Source organism: Ciconia boyciana, chromosome 8, assembly GCF_034638445.1.
Source record: "Ciconia boyciana chromosome 8, ASM3463844v1, whole genome shotgun sequence".
Classification (NCBI taxonomy): Eukaryota; Metazoa; Chordata; class Aves; order Ciconiiformes; family Ciconiidae; genus Ciconia; species Ciconia boyciana.
In genome coordinates, this window is record NC_132941.1 from 10,936,964 (window position 1) to 10,956,944 (window position 19,981).

Genomic DNA, 19,981 nt, shown 5'->3' on the forward strand with positions numbered 1-19,981 from the left:
GACGATCTTTTCTGCAAATACAATAAATGTTATCCAAGAGCAATTTGGAGCAATCAGTATTGATATTTATACCATGTGTGTTGATTGAAAAGCTCTTGGCTGTAAGAATGGAATATGAATCTATCCAGAATGTTATGAATATCTTCTAGCATGTGCTCGTGTGGGAGCTATAAAAGTGAGTTTATTATAATTAGTGGAAAAATAGTTTTGTTATAAATTAAAAAGAGAAAAGAAATTGATACTATTAGCTTCAGCAGTTTAGCTAGCTTTTCTTAATCTATTCCTTGATGTTCTTCTATTTATTAGGATACACTGCTCTTCAGCACTTCGAAGTTTTTTTCAATCTGAATGTGATTTTTGGAGTGTGCAAGACGGACTTTCAAAAGGACAAAAAGAACCAAATCAGTAACAATGAAAAAAGAAAAAAACTAGTCGGCTGGCTAACACTGTATGTAATATTAAAGTTCACATCCTTTCCGTTAAAACCATCAAACAAGAGCTGTCCTGTGTAACGGCCTAATGAACCCAGAGCCCCTTCAGTGGAATATACCTGGTTCTCTTCAGGCCTCGGGTAGTTAAAGGGTGTATTGTCCAGCCATTAGCCAGCCCCTAGAGGAAGCTGGGAAGTGTAGCTTTCCTTACATCACCTCCTCTCTACCTTTCACAACTGTCTTTGTCAGATTGTCGGGTAGGCTGCTCTTATTTCCAGCTGAAGTTCTGCTCCTGATGATATTCTCTCCTAAATGAACCATTAATTTGCCATTTTGCATATGTGCATAATTTTTATATGTGTTTCAGAAATAAAATTCCTGAATAGACCTTACACTGGTAGACACAAAATGTAGAACTCAATATGCAGATTTATTCACAGAGAAAACTATGGTTTGAACAACTATAAAAAAGTATTATAGGTTATCCAGCCTACAGAAAAAAACCCTCAGAAATCATTGCAACCAAGAAATGTAAAAGAATTCTACAGTGGCACGGCACTAATATTCTTCACACACACAGGCACCTTATTCATTAGATGGTTCTTCTTATGGAGAACTATTTTGTGGGCTTGCAAGAGTCCAATAGATCAGTTGTATCTGCTTGACATGTCTGATGAGGAGAAAAGGACTCTTGCAGACTTACATTGTCTGTTTGTAGGAACAGAACGTTTAGAGTGCATAGAAATATTAGTATTTTTTCTGATTCAAACTCTTGCTTGTCTGATAATTCACATGATGTTTTATCAGCATTCACGACACAGTTCTCATCCTGCTGCATTGCAAATGGACATATTTTTGGGTCCCAGCTACTAGACAAATATATTAGCATGAAGTGCTATTAAGTTCAATCTTCTAAAGTCAGTGGTTTATTACTTTTCATTAAGGAAACAAGATCAGAAAAACGCTGCTTACATCATTTCATAAGTTTTTCTGCTTCTAGGCTTAGTGACATTTTAAGACATGCAAGCTCTATTTTATTCACAAACAGTAATACTTACTTCCTTGGCAATGACAGGAAATAAAGCAATTAGCTAAATCATTTTTTAAGTCAACACTGGTGTCTTAGCATAACTAAAGTTTGGCTCATGAATATACACAGTTCTAAAGCATCTGGAAATCTACAGTCCCATGTGAAAATATTAATTTATATTTAAATTGCTAACTGCTTACCCATCCTAACAATATTAATATTAACAGTGTGACACTAACTCTCTGCTGAATTTGAGATGTAGGTCAGTTATACATAGAGTTGCCAAACTATAGTTGGAAAATATTACTTCATCAAAGAATTAGCCTTGGTACAACAGTGAATAGCAGAGCCACATGTCCTAATATATGTCAGCCTGGCGCCGCTATTGTATGCAGAACTATTTGCATATACATATTTTTCTATCACTACTCTGGTTCAGTATCAACACGCTTTCTGATATGTACTCCCCCAGAAATACAAATGGGAACGGCACACTGACTTCTCTGAAGTCTCTCTTTGCACTCAGTTGCAATGTTCATTGTTATTAGCACTTCCATACATCTTCTTCAACAAGGCACAAAAGGCTGACCTTAGCTTATTAAATATTAGACAGAATATTGCCGCTATGAGTTAAATCTTACAATTTGAACTTAACAGATAGTAACAATGAGATTAAAAAGAAAATATCTACCTTTCCAACAAAGGACTAGAAAATAAAATGAAGCAGTGAACTGCTTAATGCATGTAGCTTCTGATTAACATTAATACTGCTCCACAGATGTTGAGCTAGAAAATACCTATATGCTCTCATGGCTCGGCACTTTTCTTTGTTTCCTTACTGCAGCTGCAGACTGATGGCTCTAAAAGGTAAGTTTACTCTGCTGTCAGGTTTAAAGTTCTATTAAGCTATGGCTGGAGATTTCATTTTCGGTTTTAACAATAGTCTAGACATATGTGCATCTCAAATAGGGATAAGGAAAGTTCTCTGATGAGCAAGTCAGCTGGCCATGCTTGCTATTGCAGCAAGATCGTCACTCACGCTGGTGGGCTTTAAGTTCTGTAGTGGAGCCTCAGATCACTTCATGGAAAGAAAAGCACTTTTAAAGGAAAGTCTGTTTGAACATGTACATGTGTGTGTAAATTGAAGTGACAGACAGAAAAGAAATAGGACTGGTGTGGGTGACATGCCTAATAAAAAATGACTAATGATCAATGATTTTCTGCCTTCACTGGCTTTTTTTTTCAAGATGTAAGGTAAACTTCTGATTCCAACATTACAGTGAACTTCAGTGGAGTTCTTGCTTACCTTTCACTGGACATTCAACCATAATATTTGCTCCAATTCTTGCCACGATTGTACCTCCAACAACTGCCGAGAGACTGCTGGCTTCCAGATTTGTAACATTTAACACAGAGGGCAAGATGACAGGAACCTCTTTGAAATTAAAGGGATAATCAGTTTTAAAAGCTTATTTGACTTTTAAATATAGATGCTGTATTTAAATTCATCATGTTTGGAACAGAATTCAGTTTGCAAAGCAGCAGCCAAAAAATGCAGGTGGGATAGATACAAGCAGACTCAGTTCACACCTGCTGTGGTTTTAGAGCAAGAAGACCATCTTATCACCACCCGTTAAATCAGGCAGTTTCATGGATCACCAACAAAAGCAACTATTTCACATGGGATTGGGGATGGGTGCTTATATATTAAAAAAATAAAATACATGCCCGATTCTGTGGATGCTACAGTCTTACCTGCATGCAATAGCAACGATGTTTCCATGTCAAAACCAAAATCATTAACAACCAGGCATCCATATGCACCAAGTTCCTTTTGGGTAGGATTCTGAATCTGCACTTTTCCAATGGTGTCCAGGATCACCCTGCAGAATATTCAAGGAGAGACAAGGGTTACTACCCTGGGACAAACCCAGCTGAATCTTCTTGCGAGAGTTACAGATACAGCAGCAAATCTCCTTTTTAGGAGTTCACCATTCCAGACCAGTGCATGCAGTAACAGTTCCGCCTCCTCTTTGGCGACAAAAGGGGAGTGCTAAGCAATACATGCCTGGAAGATGCTTCAGCCCTTTGGAGGACAGCAAGTTTGCTACTACAAACCAGAATCCCTCGGGAACAACAGCATGAATAAATCAGGCTACCACAATTTAAAGTATTAGGCTTGGCAAGAAATCCATCTCTCCAGAGCAAGCTTGGTTTTCAGCAGGATTGGGGAATTCACAAATGTATGGTCTAATCTGACTTCCAAATTACTGTAGGTTTGGGGTTTTTTTTTTAATATTCTCATCATTAAAGCTAAAGTCTTCCACCAAAAACCCACAGGTGCCTTGAATACCTTGCCTGCCATCTGAGGGGCAAGATATGACAGAGAGCATCCCAGGCTGGGGAAGAGGCTGAAAACAGCAGCCTGGACTTTTCCCCCTTGTTCCCCTTCTCAGCAGTAAGTTACATGAGTTACACTGTACACTCATCACGTCCAAAAAAACTGTAGCTCTGGCATTCTCCCATATTGAATACACTTACAAAAGTAAGACACACACACACAAACATACTAAAAATACTTGTATCTCAACAAAACAAGCCACCTCATGCATGGCTCAAGCATGGCCTTCTTCTACAAACCCCAGATAAACAGCCCATTTACCTCCTCACATTCTTTTTCAGATGTAATATTATTACCATCACTGGCTTTCGAGTACACACACATATCTACGGATTTGTGTATAAGAAACCTTACTGTGAAAAAAATAGGAAAGAAACCTACTTTGCCAGTGTATCCCTTAAACGCAAGAATATCAGTCTGGGCTAAAATTAAGGCAATTTATGAAAGTAGACACTAGGAATCAAAAAGATACTCATGAATAAACAGAACACCATCATGTCCAAAAAATGAAAGTATCACTTGCAACAAATTAATAGGAAATTATACATATTTCACAAAGTAAACATAACTGGTGGGAGCTACATGGTTCCAAAAACATTTGCACTTTTTAAAATGGCTTAGTTTTGGTGTCTTTGCTTTAATTGATAGCCCTGCAGAAGTATATTTTTCTTGGCAGTGCGGTTAATCAGTTAAGTATGTTGAGAAATATCCAAAAGTGCCTTTATCATTTCAGAATTGTTTTTTTCATTACTCAAGAGCTAGCTGTAATTCCAAGAGGCTCACACACTAAGTTAATGTTAATATTATCAGGTGAGCTTCTAATTTATCAGCAATGAAGTAAAAGTATTTGCTCAGTCCTGAGCAAATACCTGAATATAACACACACTTGCTGTACTTGTTCTTCAGGTATAGTTCTCAAATACAGGTTCTTTATTATTTTGTATTCCACAGTCCTCAACAGAAATATTTGTAAATTCTGAAGTATTGAGAAAAATCCATAAAAGCTCATTCTTTCTTTTTAAATTGAAGTTATGCAGCTACAGTTATACCTAACGATTTACTGTTGAAGGACGGTGAGGGTACTAGTGATATTTTCCCTCCTGAAAATAAGTAAGAACTAACATTTCTTTTCATCTATGCCATGTCAGAAGTTTTTAATGTGTTCCCACTGTATTTGCTACATGAATGAATCCTTGGCTTCTTGACTATAAATCTGTTCATTTTCTGATGCAGCTGAAATGATTAAGGCAGATCACAAAATACACAGTTAGGTCACCCAAAACACTTCACCTAGTAAAAAAAGTCAATCCTCCCACGTAATATCATGGAAATGGACATACACTTGGATGTTAGTAAAGCCAAACAATGTGACAGACACTTGAAAGAAAAAAAATAAATTACTTAAATAAAAGATGGAAGGCGCACTGTTCATGCTTATCTCATTTTTACAACAGTATGTTTTAATATTGCACAGCAGGGTGGATTTTTACAGTTGATAGCGACATAATAAGTAATTAAAAAATAAGAGACAAGATATTTACTTACTTCTCAGAGGCTTTTAATGTCTCGCCGTCTTTTGTCCAAGTATATTTCCCTTCACTCATACCAGCTGTTTCACACAGTAGATTGACAGCATGAGTATTCTTGGTCAGAAAAACCGTATTTCCAATTCGTACAGTTACTGTTTTGTTGAAGGAAACTCGAGGAATTTCCTTTTGCCTCATAATAACTGGAACCTTCTGGTCAAACATCAACTTATCAACAGTTTTTGTGCTGAAACGTTCAGATTCATTAGGTGATTTGCCTGTGAGTTTCGAGGCAAGTTTCTCATCCTGGGCCCCCTTCCATTTTTCAGTAGTTAATTGTGGAGGCCCAGATAATTCAGCAACTAATTGATAAATGACCTGGGACGCCAAGTCATCATTGACTTCTCCAGTTTCAATGAGCTGACTCATGTTCCTTATCAGTTCTTCAAACTGCACAGTGTCCATGCTGTAGGCGCCTTGGAGAACTGCTGCCTCCAGTCGTTTATTCTTGAATTCACGAGAGCTGAAGTCTTCTGCTGAATTACTCCCAAAGGTTTCAAGATTTTGCAGAAATGGCTGATCGTTTACTTGCCTGTCACCCAGATAGAGCTCATTCTTCTTACTCCACATTTGCCACATTTTGCTCATTTTATGCCATTTGGCCCCAAAGCTGTTGGCCTCGTTGTGATCTGTGTTACTGGTCTCACTGGCATGTTTTCTAAGATTTGGTGGCTCTATCAATCTGTTGTCAGTACCAATGAGTTTAAGTACAAATGTTTCATGCACAGAGCCTGCAATACACCGGTACACACCAATATCAGTAGCTTCAAGACTATGTATTTTCAGCGAACCTGACTTAGTGATGCCAAGTCTTTTAGAGTTTTGTAAGTGTTGTCCATCTTTCTCCCACCGGATAAGTGATTTCTGGAACCTCCGTACAGGGCACTTAATTACGACAGATGTTTTTGGAAGTAAGTAGGCTCGGCTTCCTATGGTAAAATTAATGCGCTTCTCTTGTCTTGTTTGAATATAGACTCGGTGAATACTGACAATCTGAGGTCCATGAGCAGAATACTTTTCTGGAAGCTTTGATTTAATCTCTGAAAGAAGACAAAGTGTTGAAAAGTAGCTAATCATTAGCACTCATGCTTACTAAATCTGCTTTTCACAGAATGCTCGACAGAGCTTTTCCTGACTTTGTTCAAGTCAGATTGTACCATGCTGAGCTTTTATCTGAGTCACAAAAATGCGAAAATATGAACAACATGAAACCATAACATTCCGCTGCTCCAGCCAAGAATTCTATTGCATCTTTCCCAAGTGTCCTAACAATAAAAAGATACAGGCAACATATACCTATATGAAGGACATAGATGGTGCACGCATATGTAAATGTATATATAGATGTAGTATATAATATACTAATTTATACTATATATATAATCCTATTATGGCTATATTTCCTATACATTTCCTATTGCTGCCTCAGAAAGGCTAGGCATGACGGGAATGGAAAAAGTGAATAAAAAAATTTGAACACATTATCACTTTCCCCACATTTGAGCACCGTCGAGTGCAGAATGACCTAAATAGAACAAAACCTATCCAAAAAGTAAGGCTCCCCTTGACTGTTATTTAAATTGTTGGCTGGCTATGCTGGCTGATTGAGTCAAGCCAAATTGATAGCAACATAGGAGGTGAAAGAAGCAGCCGATGAAGACACAGTACGTGCAACAAGCAAAGCCACCCTGTAATCATTGGCTGAGGGTAATTTCTTTGGGTTGAAAGATGAGTTGCTCACGGTGTTGTGCCAAGAAAGTAGGGAGAGAAGGCAGGAAAGAGAGAAATAAGTCAAAATTTTGAGAGGTTGAATATAGTAATCAGATGAATTGACAAAAGCAGACAATAACTGCATAAAGCTTCATGCAGACTGGGTATGGAGACGCTGGGTATTATGAAGCTCCTCCTGCGTTGTACTGCAGGCGCTTGGATGCTGAAAGGTTTCTAGGGAGCTGCCTGAATGAGTGCCACCACAGGCAGGCTTTCCCAGCAGTGGCTGGATAGGCACACTGGAGACAACCGGAGAATGATTGCAGTGTTTCAGATACCACTGTGTTGACTCACTGCTGGCAACTACTGTGCCTCACTTTGATCAGTAGAACTAATCTTACTAAGAAAACACTAGGTAGGTGAGAAACAAAGCGCTGTAGGAGGCGTGGAGCAAGGGCACACACCCCCTGAGTTCGTTCCAAGCAAGATGAAACTGGCCAGCTGGGAAGAGTCAGGAAACACTCTGTGTTGGTGCTAGAAAACAATCCAATTGTGTTGGGTGAACCAGCCTTTTCGTATGCGACAGAGAAAAAACTCAGAGCCTGCAGAATGAGTTGATGAGCCAGGAAATGGACACACAAATCAAAATGCCTCTCAGCACGCCCGAATCTGAAATCTTTACTACTATTCCACTTGGTAGGTACATAAATAAAATGACAACTACACTGATGGCACACAAATGATATTTGAAAAACTGCATGCTTCTTAGATACATATGCTTCAAATATGCTGTGAAGAAATAGGTGAAAAGCTAAATGCTTCAAGCATTCAATAAGTGTGTACACTATATGAACTACACCCTAGAGTGCATTCTTATGCGTATAAAACAAAATGGTTATTTTCAATGTTTTGGGTAATGAGTTCAGACCTGTGGGGATATCATGGTTTCATAATTACACAGCTTTTAAATCGGTATTCGTTATCCAGATACATGGTTCCCTCAACCATTTCACATGGTACAACAAATAAATTGCTTTAGGCACTCAGTTTACCAAAATTATTAAAGTAGCGTCCTGTTTTTAATAAGTTACTGGGCCCCAAATATTTATTTTTAGGGAAGTGTTCCAGTATTAAATCTTCCATTTCCAAAATCCAACTTACAGACACAGTAAGTGTAACTTTAAACACACAAATTAAAATACTTCAGGCTGTGCTCTGTTTACACTAGTTATTCCAACATGGAATTAAACCCAGTGCATACTTATAAATATGTTAACAAGTCTCATCCATTTCATTTTTTTAAAAAAGAAAGACCACTAACTCTCATTAGCAGTTCAACACTAAAGGGTGTGTATATTTTTACTGGTGACTGGTGAGCAAGGCTAGAAGTGAAACAAAGTTCACAGTTGTGGATGGCAGGCCATATAAATATATAAGGTCATATAAATATATGAGGCCACATAAGTATGCATTTTCTAGATCCTTAGTATCATCCAGTCTTGCAGCTGCTAAGGTCACAGACTGTTTGGGAGAGGTTTTTTTCTACAAGGTAAATCTTGCTTAAGGATTAGATCGTTCTGGAGCCATTGGACCTCATTATCACCTGGTACAAATCCATCTGAGTCTATGACCTCTAGTGGTCCTCTACAGCTTTAACTGGGCGTCAGGTCCTGGTCACCTCAAGGCTAGACTGGTGTTAGACTGCTATTTCTCAGAACCCACAGTCAGGAATGTTTCTGACTTAATAGGGCTTATTAAGTAGAAAACAGCTATGATGACTAGTCCCAGGGTAAAAGATTAAGTCTAAAAAGCCTCAGCAGTGTCATGAGACAGCAAAAACGAAGGAGCTCATCCGAGCCACAGAAGCATAATCTTGAGGCACATTTAGAAACACTGCTCCCAAAGACAAGAACCCCTGACAGCACGCATGCCACGCATAACACTACTCTTCACCAAGCCCACTTCACTCTTTGTAGCTAGCCGTCTGCCCATCCTTGGGCCATACTACATTCCTGCCTTTTACGCACACCCCCATTAAGGCAGCCTGAACTCATTGCTGCAGGAGGAGGAGAGGCCTCCTGCATGTTCCTGCGAATCCAAAGGCTGCTGCTGCCGCTGCCCTGGCTCCTTCTGCAAAACCCAAAACGAAACTATGGGTACAGACATGTCTCACACCTTCCCCTGCCCTCCTGTTGCCTAGCCGGGGAATTGCCAGGCAGATTCGAGCTGCAAAGGTTCCCTTGTTCCAAACGGTTCTGGAGATGAAGGGAGAGGACAATGGTTCTCTTTTATGACTTTGACCTGCACCCATTCAGTACACTCACATTCCCTCTGCAGTCCACTGTCCTGCTTTCTTGGCACTGTGGAGGAAGCTGACAATGTAACTTTAATATCAGTCGGTGCTAAGCAATTTGCAAACCAGCTACACTGCCATTCAACTATCCACAATTAATTAAATTCAGATAGATATGCAGCTCAAAATATTTTATTAAACCTTATGCCAAGGACATTCCTGAAAGTCCACAGGGCTTTATTTAAGTGGAGTTTTGAACCTCAGGATTTTGGCATGTTAATCTGAAACGCAGGCCAGGAAAAGAAGTTTCATATTATGTATGAATCAGTAATTATTTCTTATTTTGTTTTGTGAATAATTTTTAAAGCAAAGCTTCAAAATGTATAAAGTAGCTATTTCTTGACAGCACTATGAATTGGGTCAAAAACATGTCTATCTCTGTGATCTGTGATCAAAACCAGGCCATTCATGAAGGCTTTTGGTTTTTCCCCCACCTCAAAACTAAAAACTCTCCTTTTTTCGTTTCTTTTCAGCACCCTGCTCCCCAAACCTACAAACTAATACCTCCTTTATACAGGAAGGAGAGCACAGGTTCAGACTTAAAGAACCTGCATTTAGAACTGCCTGTTCTAAATTACTGTATGTAATTGAACATACTCTATATCAGTAAGGTATTTCCATCGCTTTTTCCTTTTTACATACACTATTAGTGCAACTACCATCAGTATCATAACTCAAGTGTGCCCAGATTGTACAATTCCTATAGACAGCTTTTTCTGAAAAGATTTTTATATAGACAGTAATAAAATACTAGCTTTTTTGAAGACTGTCTGTACTGTCATCACTTCCTGCAAAGCTCACGAGACTGGGATTCTCATTTCCACAAGGAAAGATAGAAATTATACCTAAAGTTATCACTGGCACAGAGTTTCAGGTTTTGAATTCCACCATGCTAAGCGAAATGTCCAGTGTAATGCAAATGTACAGTGAAAAGACAAGCCAGAACTGGATTCTTATCTTTTCTAATGTCCTTTGTAATTTATACTCAATTTATGGATTTTTTTTCTTTTTTTTTTGCAACTGGGATAGCGTAAAGGATAAAGGAAAAAGCAGAGCAAATGTAAGTATGAGAGTTAGAGGTATGTGCCATTAAAATGTATTAAAAAACTACTTCGTTAGATCATAACCTTTACTTCTGACTGGCAGAAAAACATTTAAAACAATACTGTTATTACTGGTCTAGTAATTATGACACTCAGTTTATGCCAGATTAGTAATGTTGTGAAAGTAGAGAGAGATGAGTGAATTATCCTACATACAGATTTTTTCTTTATAAATAGATCATTCCAAATTAGCAAGAAACTACATAAAGTAACATACTTACTGTTGCAGGCATTCATCTGACAAGACCTTACAAGCAGTGAAGGAGACAGACCACTACACATTGATCCATTTAATGTGACATATTGGCCCTTTGCTGTTAGGTTTTGGCAGGCAAGTTTCCTTCTCTGGATTCCAACACCGCAGCTTACTGAGCACTATGAAAGGAAGGATGCAGTCAAACTAAACTTGGTGTCCCACGCCACACATGCTAATTTTAAACTAGTTTGGTTTTTTGTGGGTTGTTTTTTTTTTCTGAGAAAGAGTACATACACTCTAGTTCATATGAATCTTTGTGTTATCCAGACATTAAACTCTCTCCACTTTTCCAGGCAATAAGAATATAAGATAGATAATTTGTTCCAGCAAGCAACTCAGGAACAATTAAAATAACGTGATGGTATTTCTTTATGTCCAGCCATGGGCAGAACAGAGCAATGAGATCTAGTATATAAGAAAAACAATTCAGCACGTTCCAAACAGTCTGTGTCAAGTGTCTCAACCCTCTCTCCTAGTTTGTATTGCATGAACCTTTAACTGCAGCTTCTAAATTCACTTTTATAAATCTTTTTTGAACAGGGGCTGGTAGGCAAGCTTGCGTTAAATGGGAAAGAAGGAGGCTGTGTTCCAGAATAATGCAAAGATTTACTTTTTGGAAGCCATACTATGAAATAATTGACAGCTAAACATGTCTGGTAGAATGCATGCAATGCATTACAGCTTGTCCTTCAGCAACTCAAACACAGCTCAGGAAGGGGGATGTGATCAGTCTGGTTGTAGGCAGGGGTGCACAGCAACTGTATACACAGTTTAGGCTGGGTACATGCCTTGCAAAACCTTGAGCTACCCCGTGAATTTACTGCTCCAAACATCTTATTCACCCAAGCAGAAATCTTTAGCGCTCATGTTGGAACTGAAGGTTTTGGTTCATCCTTGTTGGGGGCTGCTTACCTTGGACCATTCTCCTACAACTAGCTGAGGAGGACAATCAACTTTTGCACATGGTTTACTAGTTGGCAATTTAGGTTCCTGACAGGTGTCATCAGTGTGTTTCAGGAAACTTCCATCCGTCAACAGCTGCTTACAGTACACTTTGCGGGTCTGAATCCCTCCTCCACAAGTACGTGAACACTAAGAAGAAGAGAACATAGCATGTACACCTGCATGGACATCTGTGTTCACCCATCACACCTATTTTACACAAACACTATAAGCTTCTCCCCCTCCCCAGTTATGCTCTCTTGAAAGATGACATCTACTTTTAATTAAAAAGCAAGCAGCATGTAGAAAATTCTTCTGTTAAAATGTTCGGCTAATATATTAGAGATTATGAGAACTTAACTACTAAGTTTAAAAGTCACACCATCTGAATGCAATTAAGTAGTAGAAATCTTAAAGAAAAACATGCATCTTAGACGTAGATCTGCCTATGTCTCGCATCAATCAGTTAATATATCTGGTGGGAGTTTAGGAAACTTTGTGCTTGAGACAAAAAAAAAATGAAGCAATGTCTCCAAAAGCAGATTATTGCGTTTGCAGAGCACAGAAAGAGAGGTGATGTCTGGAGTAACTGGTATCCGGCCTTCTGAAATGTTAAAAAGGACTTTCCACCTCATCCTGAGACTACCTGTTGGCATAGTAGTCAAAAGCAGTATTTTTAACCCATATTAGTTTGTTCTAATGAAATCAGTTGAAACACTTGTATACCGAAGTTTAGGAGCTACCTTCCTTGTTATTCCAGCTAGAGAATTTCAAGTACCTAGCCAGAGGAATGCATTTGAATTATTTCTGTAACCCAGTCATACCTGTTGCCATTCCTCAACATGCCAAACAGGGGGACAATCAATCTGGTTACAAGCTTGTAAAGAATGAGGTTTTTTGTCTTTGCAGTCTTCAGCAGCAACCGCAGATCCTCCCGGCTGCTGGCAGTACACATCTCTCGTCTGTATCCCAACCCCACACGTAGCCGAGCAGCGTCTCCAGGGGCCACTTTGCCACCTGTTCCAACAACACAGCCAAAAGCCCACGGTTTAGCAACTCGCCTCAGACTTCATACCCCATCATACCCAAACAGGCCCCAGCAAAAAGTAACTGAAGGCATAGTTATTGATAGATGGCTAAAACATCCCTTCGGTTTGGCTGTAATGCAAAATTATAAACGAGATTTATAAACTTGCAAGTAACAAGGAAATGCAGACATTATTAACAATAAAGCAATAAAGAGTCATTTCCAGACAAATTCAACTCCAGCATTTACTTTCAGAATGCTCCTCATAAAAAACCAGCCTGTTGGCAACCTGCTGACTTTTACATTTATAAATGTAAATATGTAAATAGACCTTTCTTACATTTACAAAACTTCCTTTAAATGTGTATATGTTTTCTATAAAACATCCTGTTCCTGTTAACTTCTTCCCTACGTTTTGCAAAAGGAGGTTTCGGCAAACACGTAGAAACAATATGCAAAGGATCAGGGATGTCAGAGATCAAAAGTAAGGGTAAATAAGGCAGCGCATGTCAAAATTTCACATATGGCCCTTTCAAGTGACCAAATTGGCTAGGTTTTCTTGGATTTGGACTGGGTTTGTTCTTTTCCCGGGATCTCCAAATAAACATAAGAAGCCATAAGAATTATGTGGGGCTACTAAAGAAGCATGAAATTAAAATAACTTTAAATCATAATTTCACTTTTTTCATTCATTAAGGACAGAAAGTAAATATTCTCTGGGTTTTTGTGAAATTGCCTTAAAATTTTCCTTGTAGCACTAGAAGAGTTAAGGCTGTTTTTTCCAACTCTGGCAAATATCTACACAGAAGAGATTTATTTCAGAAAATGTTCCCTATTCTATTAGTGAGATGTGAAGAGTGGAAAAGGAGTGAACAAGACCAAAAAAAAAACAACAAAAAACCAACCCCAAAACCTTGTTAAAGGCAGAAGCAGTGAAATTTCATCCCAAAGCAAGACCACAGTCCTGCAATCTGAACCCTTTCTGAGAAAGCCGATGCTTAAGTCATATTAACCATTTCTTTGCCACAGTATGATTTCATTATGACAGTGTACCTCGGAGGGCAAAGCTTCATATTGCAAGTACGAGTCATTGGTGGTGGTCTCTTGGAATTGTCACACAGGGTTTCATTGACAGCTTGTTTTGTCTCTACATGCAGACACATAGCAATGGCTTCTTGTGTTCCTGAATTAAAAAGGAAAACACTCGTGAAACACTGAAGATGGAAGAGATTTCTGTAAAGCTTACTCTTGAATAACACTCAGTCAAAAAGCTTCAAACACTGAATTAGATAGCAGGCTTAAAAGTAACATCGCAAGTCAAAAGGAACACAGGGATACTTTATATATTTAATGCTCAAAAGATATTTGTGAATTATGTCTAGCACTTTACTTCTGTGATATTTAAAAGGCTTGATTTGACATTCTGCCTCTCTGAAAACCAACAGAAAATAGGCTTCTCTGTCTGTCCACCATCAGATGCTACATCTGCCTGGTTCTGTAATGGTCCCAAGCCAACTACTGGTTTCATTGCCAAAATCAGGGTAAAAGTGATTCCTTCTCACTTACCCTGACTTTAAGGAGCTAAAGATCTGCAAAAAATGTAATAAAAAAATGCAGAAAACTTGCAAAACTATATTCAGGAGAATGGCTGACTAAACACAGAACCTTGCTCATAGGGGCTAAGAGGTGCAATAGTTTTGCTGAAGGCAGCAAATCTGATGCAGCGTAGAGCTTTCCTCACTCATGACCATTCTTGGCACCTTCTGATCTACAGCTCTTGCTACCTGGATCTTATTACTGAAGCATGAAAGATTACTAATACTCAAATTTCTATGAGTCAAAATGAAATGTAATATAAGTTTGCTTTAGAACAAGTCAGCTTAGCAAATACACATTTTGTGAACTACTTTTATTTTAAACCTATGTAATTATCCAATTTTACATATCGTATTTTTTAGTATGAAAGCCTTGCTCAATTTCAAAGCTCATTCGCACGCACATGAAAGACAAGATGGTTTGTGATGTACTGGGGGATCCTGTGTATCTGGGATGCTCTATATAAGCAAAGCCAATGATCATAATCCTGTAGAACAAAAAAGCATTCGAATAATAAAATACCTATTTCGTTGCTTCTAGGTAAAAATGGCTTGTGAAGAGCCACAGTTTAAAGAATTTAAATCCATTTCCTTCCTCTCTTTCACTTATCTCCAGTGATTTTGTAAGGATACAAACTTGCTTTCAGCAGCAGGTTATATTTGTTTTCTTATGACCAACTTCTAAGGTTTCAAAGGGAGTTGCATTTTTAACTAGAAACCTTCACTAACAACTTCATGGTATCACCTATGACATTACCTCAAAACATCACCACTATTGTTACACAAAGGTTACTATAACTATTCCTGCTTCTGTGTCAACTGTGCATGACGACTGGTTTCTTGGCACTGTTGATCACTAGCCACTCTGATTTCAGTGGGCTTGATGAAATATCCTACGCTGAAAGTTTCGTCTCCATGCCAATGGTCCATATTTCTCTCTTTTACAACACGTCTTGAGCACTGTCATTCTCTTCATAAACCAAAGCTGTTCCTTCCATCTATAAACAATTCTGATGTAGTGCAGCGTATCAGCCAGCCCAGGCCACAATCCCCCTTTGCAACACTTGAACCAGTCCAACTGTTTCAGACACTTCAGCAGGAGTAGACCAGCAGTGATTTTCACAATAACATAGATTCCAGTTTCTTTCAGGCTCTCTGGTACATCTCTAGATCCCCTCTGGGACTAATTTTCAGTTCAGAAAGACCTTGTTATATAAATGTTTTGACTACATCCACAAAGTGATGAATTTTTATAGAACAGAAGACCTGACCTTAAATATGATTGACAACCTATTCAGTGCTCTTATGTCAAAGTATTGATAATTACATTAGCATAGAACACACACATTGAGTAAAACGTATTTTACTAGCAGCACTGAGAAGAAACCTTTAACAGCAAATACCATTACTATAAGGCAGACATTAAAATGCCCGAAAAAAAGACAAACCAGTAAAAAACCATGGTATCTATAACTCTACTATTTTATTCCAGACTGACAATCAAGGGAATCAAATGTTTTCTGTCCAACTGATCCCCATGTGTTTGTTTAACAGGAGCAGCTTCCCTATCCTCTTATGTTAGAAATGCACATCTGACTGTCTACAGGAGAGAAATAAAGATTTAGAAATTGTGTTCTGGCAGAAACAGAATGACATTACCAGACAAGCAATCAAGCCTGTATCAGATCTCTGTTTTAGGTCAAAATCTACCCATGCTACCAACCTTCAGTTTCACTGACCTCACTGTGTTCCTGTGGGAAGACCACACTCAGAGGTGATGCTGCTCTGGAATAGGTTGCCATAAGTAATATCTTCTTAATATCTCACACAAACAAGGGGAATGAAATGAGATTCCTTTCAGACCATCTAAGTCGGCAATAATCCTGTAGGAACTTTTTATCTCAGTGTTATAAAAACTAAATTGGCCAGCCCAATGACCAAAAGGCATGTCATACCAGGTGACCGTTTTTGACTGCAACTTGCCACCTGGAGTTCCTTAAACAACTTCTGCCTTGCAGCATGACCTACCCAGCTTTAGTTGTGTTACCAGAAGAAAATGTTGATATGTGGTGTTTCTTTCATTTGACTTAACCACAGGGCACAAACTGCAGTAGTGATTCCTCCCCACAGGGACCTTATTGAAAGAAAAATGTCACCCTGTTTTGATGCCGTAAGTACAAAATAGATATTAAAGAGTTGTTAAAAACATACCATGCACCCCCTTCCTGTTCTCAGTTCGAGGACTCTATTCAATAAATAACTACACTTAATTGATGCAGCATTTCCTTGAACTTAACTGTCAAAATGCCTTGACAATTAATCAGATTTCTCACCCCAAACTATAATTTTACATTAGTTGGGAACTTCAATACTGATAAATTTCTTATTCTATGTCGATTGGAAAATGGAAAAATCTATTATTCAAACAAGCAAAGTCTTATATGTATGACTTTCTTGGCTTATAATATAAACATAGTAGATAATTTAACTAAAACATTATGTATGCAGCAGGGAGCATTAAGTATTTTTACAGTAATCTGATGCACTATTGTAGTAATTATCCTACTATTCAGTGAAATAGAATATTTTCTATTTTAACCCAGCATTCAAACCACATACATTTACATTCTTTTACAAGCTTTTCTGTGCAGTGAAATACACAGTGCATGAAGCTGTGTTAAAAGATCAGAATGCTTGAAAAAAGCCCAGACTTTTTGTTTCTGCCTTTTTTGAGTACAAAGAAAATGGGGGTGGAAAGTCGCTGTGCAAATGGTAAGAGGGTGGATCTATTCTCTATACCTGGAAGAGGAAGGACAACCATTTATTTCTATCAGATAGTCTCAGTTTGGTGACTGCTTAAAAATATGTACTATCAGCTGAAAATAACTCAGAAGAAATGCCAAGTCCTACATATGCTTGAGCCTCTCTGTAAATCTATTGAAACTGGCAATGTTATTTATACTCCTTCTGTAAAAGAGTAAGCAGTTAGTGTCTGCAGTTGATGAAATGAGTCATAGGAGTAACCAGTTATCAAATTGCCCACAACACTATTGCAAATGCTCCAACTTTATACGTGAGTCTCAGAATGGTCATTGTTTTTCTTAAGAGCCCTTAAATTTGGCTAGAATCCATTGATTTTCTAAGAATCTCAGGTTTCTTATAAATAAAATAGTAAATTTTTAGCCATTATGGTCCAGGCAAAAGCCTGAAAACACAACTTGACTGCACCCTAAAGCTTCCAAAGCCACAGACTGTAGAGGAAACAACAGGAAGTGCATATGTATTTATTATTTAATCTCATTATTTTTAAGCCAGTGTAATGACTTTGAGGGGCCTCAATCATAATTTTTGAAGCATATGGAATACAAATAATAATAATAATTACACTGAAATACCAAAATCTGCCTCTTGCAATTAAAGGTATTTTTAAACAGGGACCCAGAAAACATTCAGTTAGTTTTTTAAATGGAAAACATCCCTTTCAAATATTGTAGAGTAGTTAAATGATTGACAGCACTAAAGAAATACTACAGATTACAAGAAAAACATTTCTTCTCCTCAGGCGTACTCTTTATTCTGATAACAACTATTCCTTCTCACTGACAATATTATGAAAATTAAACTTATACTTATGTTGGGGGCTCTCACATCAGGGCCAAAGTTCTTTAGATTGAAAAAAAAAAAACAAAAACCCAAACATTCTGGGAAAATGAGGGCAAATCCTGAGATCCCCGAGCACACAGCTGGCTTATTTTCAGTTTGGGATTTCTTCGGTCACTGAAGACAAAATAGATCTTTAGTTTTCAGGATGGTTACAGAGTTTCCCATAGATGTTAAAGGTGACATCTGCCTCAATTAGCCTGGACAACTTTTATTTGCACTCATGGAAAGACTGATGAAAGCAGTATTAATTATGCTAACGGGCATAACACAGCGTAGCAGTCCTCAAAAGAGGTAAATTTTATGGCACCCAATATGCTTCATGACCAGCCACAGAGATTTGGTGCAGAAAGCACACAAAATGACCAAAGACTCGTGTTACTAATGCTCTAGAACCTGCTGAATATGATGAACTGGAAAGTAAAGATGATGTTTGATAATGCCTTGCAGATCGCTCTGTCTCTCTAATTCTAATACCTCAAAAACAATGTTTCCATCTGCATTTTTATGTCTGCTTTGGAGAGCAACCAGAGGAGAGTTTGAATTAAAAGTCTAGCCTGTATGAGGATTTAAAAAAAAGGTGCAAGTGACAAGCACTGAAACAGAGATTCAGTCCTTGCTCAAACAGTGGCTATAAAGCTTCCAGCCTACTTAGACCCTGCAGACTTTTCCCTCATTCAGAGAGAGTCAAGCACTAAGAAATGGGGGTAGGGAGTTCCAAGGATACAGAAATCCACAGGAATTTATTTTAATAGCCACTGCTAGATACATACATACTAGAGAAAAAGTACCTAATATAATTTACATTACACTGGGATATTCCAAACTCAGACAACATTTATTTCTTGTAATGAAAGAGTTCATCTAATTGAAATGAGATTTGAACATAAAACTTAGCAGAAACGGATCAGCTCCATTGAACTACACAATGGAAAAATAGTAGACAGTGAGATCATTAGTTAGTACATTGCAATAAGTTGGAAACAGAAGAGATGTCTGGTTCCCTTAAAACTATTTATCGGCAGGTAATTTTTGGTCTGTTTGAAAGCCTTTGCCAAGGCAGCAAGAAGACCAGAACTGATAGAAGGAAAAATCACTGCTACCTAACTAGCATAACAGTACAGGGACTTCTGAAGCTGTTCATTGATAAAATATCCTGACAACTTCCCACATTTCCCAGGAGCATCACATAAGAAAAATGTCTAGACATAGTACCAGTGATACCACAGAAGTCTCAAGAACACAACCAGATATTTTCTTTCAGACTTCTCTAAATGGATCATTTCTACTGTGTATCAAACAAATGGTTAGATTACTGTGAACTCCTATAGGACAATTCTGGGTCAGGCAACCTCACAGATTCATGAAATGGCCAGAAGTCAGCAACAGAATTCACACTCAGCTCCCTCAGCAACAAAATTAAGCTAAACATGGGATTCTGCTCATCAGTCATTTTGAAGATCCTTCGTGCCAGCAAATGAAACCACTGTCTTCAGCACAGGCTCCTTAAATTACCATCAGCTTGCACTCCAAGTGCAAGTTTTTACGTGAACATTTTTGCATGGACAAACTCACATGTGAAGACGCAGGCAAAGCGAACAAGCACATGTGCCATAGCAGGCAAAGCCTAGAAATTACTTCAGCCTAGATGTCTGCTGATGTCCTCAAAATTCAAAAACTTTGGAGTTTTAGAACACCTCTGACAAAGATATTGGCTAAAAAGCAGTAGTAAAGTGGATTTAAGATGGCAATGGAATGATTACATATTACAAAAAACAGTTGAGATATGAATAAGAGAACTACAAATCTAGTAGTAATGAAAGCCTTGCTTCTGCTTTAGAGTACAATTTCCTTCTTTCTAAAAACAATTCCCTCATTAAAATGAAG

At 38.2% G+C, this 19,981-nt stretch overlaps 1 protein-coding gene across 7 annotated transcripts in view; it reads right to left on the reverse strand.

The window, feature by feature from the left end:
* Positions 1–19,981, reverse strand: part of ADAMTSL3 (ADAMTS like 3) — a 189,326-nt gene that overhangs the window by 22,778 nt on the left and 146,567 nt on the right. For all 7 annotated transcript variants that reach the window (XM_072871329.1, XM_072871331.1, XM_072871325.1 and 4 more), the window contains exons 17-23: positions 13,893–14,022; positions 12,637–12,829; positions 11,783–11,962; positions 10,836–10,989; positions 5,408–6,488; positions 3,217–3,344; positions 2,768–2,896 (exon numbers count right to left, since the gene is read on the reverse strand). In XM_072871329.1, coding sequence (XP_072727430.1) covers positions 2,768–2,896; positions 3,217–3,344; positions 5,408–6,488; positions 10,836–10,989; positions 11,783–11,962; positions 12,637–12,829; positions 13,893–14,022 — 1,995 coding nt within the window. The remainder of the gene's footprint in view (positions 1–2,767; positions 2,897–3,216; positions 3,345–5,407; positions 6,489–10,835; positions 10,990–11,782; positions 11,963–12,636; positions 12,830–13,892; positions 14,023–19,981) is intronic.